General features: G+C 33.3%; 2 protein-coding genes across 2 annotated transcripts; one reads left to right on the top strand and one right to left on the bottom strand.

Moving 5' to 3' along the window:
• The first annotated feature begins 662 nt into the window (after positions 1–662).
• On the top strand, positions 663–1,444 carry LOC143536479 (squamosa promoter-binding-like protein 3). Its single transcript, XM_077030462.1, has 2 exons — positions 663–919; positions 1,288–1,444. Exons 1-2 carry the CDS (start codon positions 663–665, stop codon positions 1,442–1,444), a joined length of 414 nt encoding a protein of 137 aa, XP_076886577.1.
• A 401-nt stretch (positions 1,445–1,845) lies between these two features.
• On the bottom strand, positions 1,846–5,685 carry LOC143536473 (protein TPX2-like). Its single transcript, XM_077030456.1, has 17 exons — positions 5,562–5,685; positions 5,046–5,131; positions 4,788–4,934; positions 4,657–4,708; positions 4,389–4,569; positions 4,230–4,317; positions 4,053–4,151; positions 3,883–3,981; positions 3,592–3,738; positions 3,381–3,521; positions 3,151–3,297; positions 2,939–3,073; positions 2,672–2,875; positions 2,431–2,597; positions 2,193–2,361; positions 2,032–2,126; positions 1,846–1,954 (listed from the first exon to the last, which is right to left on the bottom strand). Exons 1-17 carry the CDS (start codon positions 5,680–5,682, stop codon positions 1,846–1,848), a joined length of 2,187 nt encoding a protein of 728 aa, XP_076886571.1. The 5' UTR covers positions 5,683–5,685.
• Positions 5,686–11,923: the final 6,238 nt, after the last annotated feature.

Consider the following 11,923-nt stretch of genomic DNA (forward strand, 5'->3'; position numbering starts at 1 on the left):
TTTTAGATTATCCCCATATCACATAGTCATAACGTTTTTTAGATTATGCCCATACCACGTGACTTATATACAATCAATCTTACATCGACACTTTTTTAAGGCGGATATATTTAAAAACTAGCCTGAAGCACCAAGTACATCAACGAGAAAAGACAAAACAAATACGATTACAATGGAAAATTAGAATAACTAAAGCGGATCCATTTCTGTCAGTCAAGCGTTTTCAACTTGGCACGGTTCTTGAACCAAAGAAAGGACGAGGCGTTTGTGTTGCCAATGGTCTTACTCACGGAAGGAGAAATATTATTGAAAACTAACATACTGGATCCAAAAATTATAGCAAAGATGGATTGGATTTATATCTACACCTTTATTTACGTTTATAGAATCGTAGTTTAATAAAATGAACAAGTATTATACACAATAACACCCCATGGTACAATTTTTTGGTTGCATGGCTTAGAATATATTTTACCATGATAAAACTATACTATAGGTACAATGGTGGTCCTTGAACATCCTTGTCAAAAAAGTAAAATTCTGATTCACTACCAACTTTTTTTTTCTTCACATAAATTCATCACTTCACTTGTTATATAAATCCAATAAAAATAAAAAAAATGGACACCAAAGTTAGCAAGCCTTTCTTTAAAGAAAAGTTGATGGGTCGTGGTGGCGGTGAAGATGGTGGAGGCGGCGACGGAAGCAGTTCAAATGTGGACGCGAAGAAGAAGAAAGGGTATCCCAATGGTGGTGGATCGACTAGCGGAACAAGGTGCTGCCAGGCGGAGAAATGCACGACTGATCTAGCCGAGGCGAAGACGTATCATAGGAGGCACAAGGTGTGTGAGTTTCATGCAAAGGCTCAAGCAGTTGTTGTTGCTGGTATGCATCAAAGGTTTTGTCAGCAATGTAGCCGGTAATTAACTCTCTTTTTATATATAAGATTAGTACACTTTTTAATTAACTTAGAATAGAAAAGAGGTAGGTATTTCAATAATACTTACATATTCTATTATTGTTCCTAGTGATCATGGGAAAAGTATAATATTTTATTAAATAACTTCTTGATTATTTGTAAATAAACGGGTTGGTAAGGATTGATGATGTCTTTTGACAAGACTAAATATATATGGGTCATGATCTGGTTCAACAATTTAACTAGCCAACCCACCCGAGACCCATTGTAATAAATTGAAATGAGTTGAATAAGTTTGTGACCGAACATGTTTTTATCATGTATCAACAAACAGTTGATCTAATTTATTTATGCCTGTGGTTGTTCAGGTTTCACGAACTATCGGAATTTGATGAGGCAAAAAGAAGTTGCAGGAGGCGTTTAGCGGGTCACAATGAAAGGCGAAGGAAGAACAACTCATTGGAGTTTAAGAACGAACTTGTTTGTGTGCACAACCAAAGGTTCATCCAAGAAAATCAAACTTAAACCGGAGCATATTATATGAGCAACCAAAGGAACTTGTTTGTGGCTCTCTCTCTTCTGTCACTTCCTATCTATCCTACTAGCTCTAAATAAATAATGTTGTATGTTCAATAATGCTGGAAACTTACAAGTTAGTTTGACTTTTCATAGTCAAATTCAAATAAACCATTTTGAATCATCAACTGGCAGAATCAATGAAAAAAAAATGATGATTACAATACTTTCAAAAGTCAAAACACAAACTTTATAGTAGTTGTTGAATGAAATAAACCAATCTAGAACCAATTTGTCAACAATTTATCATAACAACACATGAAAGAACTAAGATTACAGAACATATCATATATTTTTTTCATATTATTCAAGAGCTCTTGAACAAAAATCAAGACTTCTGCAAATCCCGATCACCTCATATTCGATGCTGCACTTGAAGTTGCTGCAGCCACCACCATCTTTCTTCTTTCATTTATCTTCAGTCTTGGTGATTTTGGTCTTGTAACTCCTTTAGATGACCTATTCAAACATAAACATTAAACACAAAGCCAAACAATTTAAAAAATTCAACATTTTTATGGTCAAAACAAACTTACTTTCGAGGCAGGAACGGTTTGCTGAAATTAGGCACCGGCCTTGCATGAGGCACCAAAGTCCTTCTTAACTGTTTCAAAGCTTTCTCTTCCTCCATCTACATACCAATTTGAATCAATTTAAATCAATGAACTTAAAGAGTAAAAGCTTGAATTTTTAATACCATTTTAGCGGATTCGGCCTCATCTCGGTATCTTTTATACATCACCTCTTTCTCCTTAATCTTTTTGTCAAATTCTGCTCTGTCCACTGCTCGGTGTTCGACATGCAAATCGAATTCTTGAACCTCGGTTAGAGGTATGCGGACTTTCTCGGGAACTGGAATGGGATCCCTGCAATTATGACCAAATGTTTGTTAGCAAATGGACATAAAAATGGGAATAAATGATTGATAAACTTACTGTTTTAATACTGGTTGAGCTTTAAACTTTCTCATCCTTGCCTCTTCCTCTTCCAGCCTCCTTCTTTCTTCCATTTCTCTTTGTACTTCTTCTTTATGTCTTGCAACACTCTCTAACTTGAATGGTTCGGGCTTTGTAATCTGTTTCGGCTCTGGTTTTGGAGGAACCTATAAACAAGACAAACTGAGAAAACAAAACCACCCATTTCAACCACTTGTAAAGTAAAATTAACGACACGTACCTCAGGATAATCAGTAGTGTAAGGATATGGAATCGCTTTTGGAATTCTAGCCCGTTCTTGTTCAATCTGCTTATGTATAACCTCCATCACAAATCTCTTTTCCTTTTCTGCCCCTCTTTCTTCAGTGTGCAAATGGAATGGATTCGGTGCAGTAATCCTAGGAATTGGTGGTTTTTGGGCATGCGAATCAGAGCACAAAGAAAGCTGTATGTATGCATTTAGTTAGTAAACTTGTAAAACATTCAGTGATGATGAGAATAAGGTTACCTTGTCAAACAAATCAGCAACCCCAGCGGTTGGAGGCGGGATTCTTTCATCGATTGCAAAGTGAAATTCTTCGGGTATTGTCACTTGTCTCTTTTTGTTGCAAAACAGCCCCAAGTCACCTTTGCTTTCAAATATCTACACACACAATACAATGTATCAGAAACAATCAAACTTTGAATAATGTATAATAATATACTAGTGTTTGTTGTTACCTTTTTGTTTAAAGGCCTGGCCTTGAATTTGGGGGCTTTTTCCAACTCTTCTTTTTCTAGTTCTTCTGTACTTTTGATCTTAGGAGGTCTTGCCCTTAATAATGTTTGTAGAGGTGGTGTTTTTGGTGTAGTAAGATGAGGCCTCCACTGTTAGAAAGAGCAACCAAAATCTTAGTTCTCTGTTTAAAATAATAACGTATTGTAGTTCTCTAAAGTAAAAACTAACTAACCTGAGGAGCTTCTGTTGATGCAACAGTTGAAGTTTCAGCATGTTGACTGGCTCTTTCCATTGTTTCCAAATGGAATTCATGAAACTCTGGCATTTGAGGTGTTGTTCTTTTAATTGCTGGTAATGTTGGAGCTTCAAGAATCTGCTCACACAAATCCATTTTTTATTTTGTGAAAATAATAATAATAAATTGATTTAACTAATTAATTTACCTTTCGGTTAACCGGCCGAGCCTTGAATTTGGGAATTTTAGCCATCATTTCCTCCTCAAGTTCGGCTGAACTTTTGAGTTTAACGGACCGGACACGTTGAGATGTCTCGAATGAGGGTTCTTTTGGTCTCGTTAGTTTCAGCTTCGGCTTCATTTGGGTCACTTGACTAAGATCACCCTGCTTGTTGTATGCATGTGTATTAAACTAAAATTAGGGAATCGAAACAGGTTTATTAAAATTATTGAATTGTAAAAAAAAAAAAATGAAATTTACATGTGAAGAAGATGAAGCCCGAGGAGGTAGATGCAAATCCCTTGTGCCAGATTGAAACTTTCTCATCATTTCCGCCATTGAAACGAATGGAACCGGTGCTTGTTCGCGGACATACATCTTTTCATAAACAAAGTTAACATCAAATTCTGTTCGGTTGATTAAAAGTTGAATAAAAAACAAAAACAAACCTTTCTTTCTTCAATTCTTGTTTTGGCAGCTGGTGTGCTGCTGATAACACCCGGTCTTGCTGCTTTGTGAGGCAAGATTTGTGTTTTGACATTCAAAATCTGTATAGTGATAAGATAAAAAGTTATTATTCATAACAGATGTGGGATCGATGATGATGAACAAGAATTGATGCTGACCTGTCTTGTTTTTCCACCTTCAAGTTTCTGTCTTTTTACAGCTTGGTTTTCTAGAGCAAGATTATTATTATTTGTTTTGTCTGTGTCCCTGCAAAGGCTTCGAAAAAAGTATGAATAATGTGTCAAAGGATCAACCAAAACAAGTCAAAGCGAACCAACCTTTTCACAGTAGCTGGTGTTTTGGAACCTTTGGCTTGTGACTGATTTCTGGATTTGAGTGAAGATGGATTCTTCACTGCAGTAGCAATCTTTCTTGCTGTTTGTAGCTTTTTCGACTCGGTCTGTATTAGGCTCTTGGTTTTTTGAGCAGCCAATGGTGGCTTTGGAGTGCATTCTTCTGCTGTAAATTTATAAAGTTTACATAAATATGAAATGATGTTCAAACTTATCATCAATGATAAATATATATATATATATATATATCAACCTTGAGAAGGAACATCTTTCTTGAGTTCTTCAGTGTTGTCAACAACAGGTAACTGTAAAGACATGATTGATAATCAGATTAGCATGTTCAAAAGTAAGTTTAACAAAGTCAACTGATGGTCAAAGAAGCACCTGATTTGGTGGGAGGTTTTCATTGTGTTCATCTTTTGAAGTTACTATATCTTCCTTGCTGTCAGAAGCAGGATCATGCTTATCTTTTGCCTGTTTTGCTGGTTCCAAAGTAGAAGTATTCATCACAGAATTTGTTGCTTCAGATTCCTGCAATTGTTAAAAAAACCATGAAAAAATGTTAACAAAAACCAGCAATGCGTTTGCAGAGACAGACAGAGTCTGGATTGATTTATTTTTAGATCATTCATGGCTTATTACCTTATGAGATGTTTCGGTGGTTTCGGTAAAATCACAAAGACTGTCCAACTGAACAGTTCTTGTAGTCTTGATCTTGTGCATAAAAGCTGAACCAAAATACAACAAACATGAGCCATTAACAACAATGGAATATTAGATATCATTAATTAGATTCTGATGAATAATCAGATAACAGAATTGAAGGTTCATGAAAAACAATCAATAATTTAATGTTCAATATATCAAAAAACCAAATTCAAGATTCATCAACACCAGATTAGATTATGTCAATTTTAACAAATTCATAAAAACCCTAATCTCAAAACCTAACAAAATTCATCCCAATTCATAAAAATCAAACACCCACAATCCAAAGTCCAATTCCAGATCAGACTTCAAGTCAAACAAACACATTAACAATTTTAAAACTAACAAACAAATTCATGAAAAACAATAATTTGATCTCCCTCCAATACATCAAGAAACCAGATTTCAATTTATCAACAAACCCTAATTCAAGAAAGAAAAGAGACATACGTGACGGAGCGTAAGCGAGAGCCGTATCAAACCAAAGCTGCGCTTCACGCATCTGATCTTCAGTCTCTCCTTCAATGAAATCAAAGAACTTAGGCGCACAGAATTCGTAATCCACGTCCATCGTCACATCCTCCATCGCGGTTTCAAGGAGTTTTAGGGTTTGTGACTGAGTTGAAGAAATGAATTTGGGGATCAAGTAAGAAATAACGTTCGGATGTTCTTAACGGTCGACTTATTTGAAAAAGTAAGAGAGACGTTTGGTAACGGCTATATTATTAAACGCTGCGTTTCATTCAACTTCAACGTGTGTTTGTTTGTTTGGATATGAGGTTTATTATTATTATTATTATCACAAAATATACCACCTTGCACTATTGGTAGTTTTCAGTTTATCACCTTTGGTTTGTAAATGTTTTACGTTAGGTCTCTATAGAGTTAACTAGTGTTTAGACTCGTGTGCAGAGTCTAAGATCGAAGAGTAATTACTACTTAATCAGACACTACGGGTCGATGTCAATTCGGGGTGACTTGGTATATTTATCACAAAATATACCACTATACTAAGGATACTTATTATATTATCAGTAAATATAATCATAACAGATAAAAGTTTTCTTACAAAACACGGAAATAATAGGTTTTAGATGCTAACATTTAACTTGTCTAATATACATAGGTTCTGTATTAAGCCAATTTTATTAATTAGACTGAGTCACTTTTGGATCTTGATTCGCCATCCCTTTTGTTTAAACTATTTACACCACTAGTTTTTTTACATTAGTATAAAAATGTTACTTAATTTTACCATAAAAATAAATAAAGAAATTGTTAATATATTTAGAAGAGGTAAAAAAAAATTATAAACAGCCTACATTGTTATAATTTTTATAGTTTTATATCCACTTTTATACTATAATTTATAAATGGGCATGAAAGGTGTAAATAGTTTAACAGGCAAACAAAGTTTACAAAAGATACTTTTTACATTAGAGCGTCGGCAATGAATTTTTTTCAATAGTCATGGATGGGATATGAGAAAGAGAAAGGAGAGGCCGCATGTGAGGCGAGTGCATATCTCATGGTCATAGAGTGTCCATAAGAAACCAAGGCAAGACACATAAGAGTGTAGAGCATGACTTTTGAAGAGAGAAATGATTGTTTTTGAGGTGTAGTAAGTTTTTAATCTAAGACCATTCCCGTTGGTTTGATCGGTCGGCCAGTAAATAAACAGAGAAAATGAAAATTCAATTTCTCCAACCTACCACTCCCAACAAAGGTTGGTCCACCAACCCTTGGTTGGATATTTTTATATTATTTGTTTTTAACTTTTTTGACATATGGCATGAAACTATTGGTTTGATATATTTACTTTTTTAACTATAACTTTTATTTAAATATATTATCACATTATCTGATTACAGAAATTATATGTATTACAAACATTTATAAAAAATAGAAAATCCTCTTTTCGTAGTGGATAATATGAACATGTTCGGTATCTGTTTTCGATTAATTTTATAATTAAGATGAATAATTAAGATTAATACTTTATCATTTTTGATATAAAACAATTATTCTTAATATTTGTAATAACGTTTATAGAAATATAATAACCATAAAGCTTATTAATTTAGTTAAAAGTTGGTTTGGACTGGGTTGTTAATGAGGGTGAAAAATTGAGTTTGGTTGGGTTGTGTATACGAAGGAAAAAGAAATTATTTTTTAATAAAAACTTGGGTTGGGTTAGTTTGAGTTATGAATGTAAGTAGTCTAATGCATTACAACTTATGTTAGAACATATAGTGTCTCATTGTACGGAAAATTATAGAACAAACTAAAATTTCCAACCGAAGGAAACAATCACAAAAGGTTGATATCAAAAAGCCAAACCTAATTAAATAAGTTTATAGGGAAAATATTTTTACTAAATATATTTGTAGATAGTAAATAGTCACTGATATATTAACCAGATTATAACATCATCTTTGGCACCGCCCCGTCTCCAATGTACTCAGAAAAGAACCATCAATTAACACCCCGTGACGAAAAATTTAACGTATGTGATGACAAATACTTTGTGTTTAGATAACGTTTGTTGTTTACACATACAAATTATTAAAATTACATTATTACAATGCGACCAAAATTTTTAATTCTATATTCAAAGTTGTATCAAATAACAATAAGTAAAAAAATTTTCTTTTACTAACATAACTTTTGCGTAAATTTTATAACACATCATATCTTGATATAAATATATTTATAGAAAAAAAAAACAAATTCATCATTTAATTTAACTACTATTTTAATAGAGTTAATGGCCATTTTCGTCCCTATGGTTTGTTACTTTCGCCACTTCAGTCTAAAATTTGTATTTTTGTCAATTTAGTCCTCATAGATTTAAATATTAGCCAATTACGTCCTATCCGTCTAACGGCATCCAGCTATGCCGTTAGTTTAAGGGTATTTTTGTCTTTCTACTTTTTATTTTGAGTTATTGGTCATTTTCGTCCCTGTGGTTTGATACTTTTGTCAATTCAGTCCAAAGTTTGAATTTTTTTCAATTTAAGTCAGTTTTTTTCTATAACCCTAGAGAGCATTATCCAAGCCCAAAACAAGTCTGCATTTACTCTATCTACAACAATAATCACACCCCCTCCTCTCGTATTTAGTTTCTAGACGGTTCCTAAACTCTCCCCCATGGTAGAATTCAATGGTAAAGTGGTCAAAGCAATTCCGTGAAACCGAATTGTACGTAAAAACTAAAAATCGTTTCTTTGATTAATGCATAATATTTAGGGTTTAGAGATTAACATATCATAACGAAAATCTGGGTCGTAATCAACTATTATACATTAATCTACAAAATAATTTTTAGTTTTTTCTGTATAATTCGGTTTCAGGGAATTACCTTGGCCACTTTACCATTGAATTCCACCATGGAGAAGGTTTTAGGAAATGTCTAGAAACTAAATATAAGGGGGGGGGGTTATGATTACTGTTGTCAACAGAGTAAATGCATACCAGTATTTGAGGTTGCTCGATGGGTTTGGGCTTGAATTATGCTCTTCAGGGTTATAAACAAAAAACATAAAAAATAAAAAAAACTGAATTAAACTGAACATTAAATTGACAAATTTTCAAACTTTGGACTGAATTGGCAAAGATATCAAACCACAGGGACTAAAATGACCATTAACTCAAAATTAAAAGGAGAAAGACAAAAATACCCTTAAACTAACGGCATAGCTGGATGCCGTTAGACGGATGGAACGTAATTGGCTAATATTTAAAACTATGAGGACTAAATTGACAAAATTAAAAATTTTGGACTGAAGTGGCGAAAGTAGCAAACCATAGGTATGAAAATGGCCATTAACTCATTTTAGTATTATATATAACTAATTTTAAGTATTTATTTCTTAGAGCTTCGAAATGAAATGCTTTAAAATTTTGCTTGCTTTAAAATTTTGCTTTAACGTTTCGTAAATTATATATTATCATAAATTATATATTAACCAGTCGCCCCAGTAACACGCGGGTAAACCCGCTAGTTCTTAACATTTATCAATTTGATAATACAAATCGTTTAATAAAAAGAATCCCACAATAAACAGACACATGACCATTTATTTGTGCGAATTAGAGTTGCAACTAATAACTTGTTAACACGTGTTTCCTATAGCAATTGCCGATGTTAAAGCATTCACAACAAACCTTCACAAGCTCTAAAAATTTATATATACACATAATAAGTATATAAAAAATTATTTGTAAATTTTGGTTGCAGTAAGGTCTGAGGCATCAAGACACAACTGTATGAGCATTGTCGTGGCCTCGTGGGTGCTCTTAGTATCACAAACACCATCAGTGTAGCAACTAACATGATAACATGTGTGTGAACCGATTAATCATCTTATGTATTAATTTTTAAAAATTGCCTTTTTTATGTGATTTTTCACACTTATTCGTCATTCATCGAGCCTTCACAATTATTCTGTGATAATCTAGCTGTTAAACACATAGCAAATAATCCAGTTTTTCATGAACGCACGAAGCATGTCGAAATGGATTGCTAAAAATTTCCTTCTTTATGTGTTTTTTCACACTTATTCGTCATTCATCAAGCCTTCACAATTATTCTATGATAATCTAGCGGTTAAACACATAGCAAATAATCCAGTTTTTCATAAACGCACGAAGCATGTCGAAAAGGATTGCTAAAAACTTCCTTTTATATGTGTTTTTTCACACTTATTTGTCATTCATCGAGCCTTCAGAATTATTCTGTGATAATCTAGCTGTTAAACACATAGCAAATAATCCAGTTTTTCATGAACGCACGAAGCATGTCTAAAAATTTATATATACACATAATAATTATATAAAAAATTATTTGTAAATTTTGTTTGCGATGAGGTTTGAGGCATCGAGACACAACTGTATGAGCATTGTCGTGGCCTCGTGGGTGCTCTTAGTATCACAAACACTATCAGTGTAGCAACTAACATGATAACATGTGTGTGAACCGATTAATCATCTTATGTATTAATTTTTTAAAAATTTCCTTTTTTATGTGTTTTTTCACACTTATTCGTCATTCATCGAGCCTTCACAATTATTCTGTGATAATCTAGCTGTTAAACACATAGCAAATAATCCAGTTTTTCATGAATGCACGAAGCATGTCGAAATGGATTGCTACTTTGTTAGTGAACGTGTGGAGTCAAAGGATATTGAGCCGTTACACATTGATACTAAGGAACAAGTAGCTGACTTGTTCACGAAAGCCCTTGGTAGCAGACAGTTGCAGTATCTACTTGACAAGTTGGCCATTTGTGATTTTCATGCTCCAACTTGCAGGGATGTATAGAAAAGGTAATACTTTGTGATGTTTTTCCTTATTTATAGTTTGGTATTTGAATTTATACCTTGTCCAGGTATTTGTTGTTGATTTAGAAAATAAACCTATTGAATTCTTTAAATATATATGTTATAAGGTGCACTGGGAGGATTGGGGATGTAACACCCCGGCTTAAAGCGGAAACATCCGAGTGTGACATACAGATTGTTCAAAACACATGTGACACTATTAAGTGACAATATTATCATTAACTAATTTACAAGCCAAGTACACAAGTTTGCAATAAGGAATACAAGGAAAGTATAAATACAATAAACACTTTCCCATTTGTTTTAGTAACCTAAATCTGGTGTCTTCTCCGTGCGTCATCTTCTACTAACAGAACCTGTAGCTTATGCATAAAACAATGTCAACTATATGAACAGTTGGCGAGTTCACATAGTTTGATATAAATACATAAAAATCATAAAATTCATGAACAAGTGATAAACGAGCAAGTAAAGTCCTTTACAGTCGGTATCAACCAACGTACTCGGATAATCATGCAAGTAAAGTCCTTTCCAGTTGGTAACAACCAACGTACTCTGATAATAAGGCCCTTTTCCACTCGAAACAAATGATCCTGAGTGCAAAGGGGAGCGTATGATCATATTTATTGAGGCTACCACGTGCAAGTAAATTCGAACAAGTAATCAAGTACCACACAAGTCCATATAGTGAATTATAGTTTGTAAGCGAAATCATAATACTTTGAATGTGTAATAAAATACATATGCTACCCCCAAAAGTAATAAAACCGTTAAAAATTGGGTGTGAGAAACTCACCTTAAAGTTGAAGATCAACTTGAAATAAAAACCGAAAGCACAATAACAAAACTGAAGCAATAGAACTTCTCGAACTATAAATAAAATAAATACGAAAAGTTAAGGACTAACTAACGGTATAGTTAAAGTTAATTATTTGTTGGAGATATGTTATTGTTTTATTATAACTTTTATACTATTTAAAAGCATAGATTATTTTAATAATATTTTTAAGCTTAACGGAAATTAATGTACAGACCCGGGGAACCCGGGTCTCTAGGACTATATTCAAGTGAATTACCAAACTGAGTTAACGTTTGTTTGTTATAAGGATAGAAACAAATATCCATATCCATATACTCATATTCAAGTTCATCGTCTTCAATGAAAAACCCTAGAAATCTAATTCTGCAATTCTGTTCCTTGATTGCCAAAATAAGTTTAGGGGTATAGATGATCATTGAAAAACGTTCAGTATACATGTAAAAGATACCTGTAATGGTTATTGTTTGACAATGAACAAGGGATCACCGGAAAAACGGCTTTGAATGAACAGAAAACGAATTAAATAGTGTTTTTAGATGAAATATATTATTGTGGTATGTTTAGATGGGGATTTGGATCCTATATATAGCTCCAATTGAAACAAATTTCGTTAAAGGCTCGTAATATCGATTTATTATAAATTCCGGCA

Source organism: Bidens hawaiensis, unplaced genomic scaffold, assembly GCF_021521415.1.
Source record: "Bidens hawaiensis isolate Kalapana, Puna unplaced genomic scaffold, B.hawaiensis_p1.1 tig00010810_1, whole genome shotgun sequence".
Lineage (NCBI taxonomy): Eukaryota > Viridiplantae > Streptophyta > Magnoliopsida > Asterales > Asteraceae > Bidens > Bidens hawaiensis.

Bases quoted from the DNA above. Each gene is read 5' to 3' on its own strand.
- LOC143536473 (XM_077030456.1), bottom strand. From the start codon at position 5,682: ATGGACGTGGATTACGAATTCTGTGCGCCTAAGTTCTTTGATTTCATT. The intron at 4,935-5,045 runs GTAATAAGCCAT...TAACAATTGCAG, and splicing joins CCACCGAAACATCTCATAAG to GAATCTGAAGCAACAAATTC. The intron at 3,074-3,150 runs GTAACAACAAAC...TTGTGTGTGTAG, and splicing joins CCAGGCCTTTAAACAAAAAG to ATATTTGAAAGCAAAGGTGA.
- LOC143536479 (XM_077030462.1), top strand. From the start codon at position 663: ATGGGTCGTGGTGGCGGTGAAGATGGTGGAGGCGGCGACGGAAGCAGT. The intron at 920-1,287 runs GTAATTAACTCT...GTGGTTGTTCAG, and splicing joins TTTTGTCAGCAATGTAGCCG to GTTTCACGAACTATCGGAAT.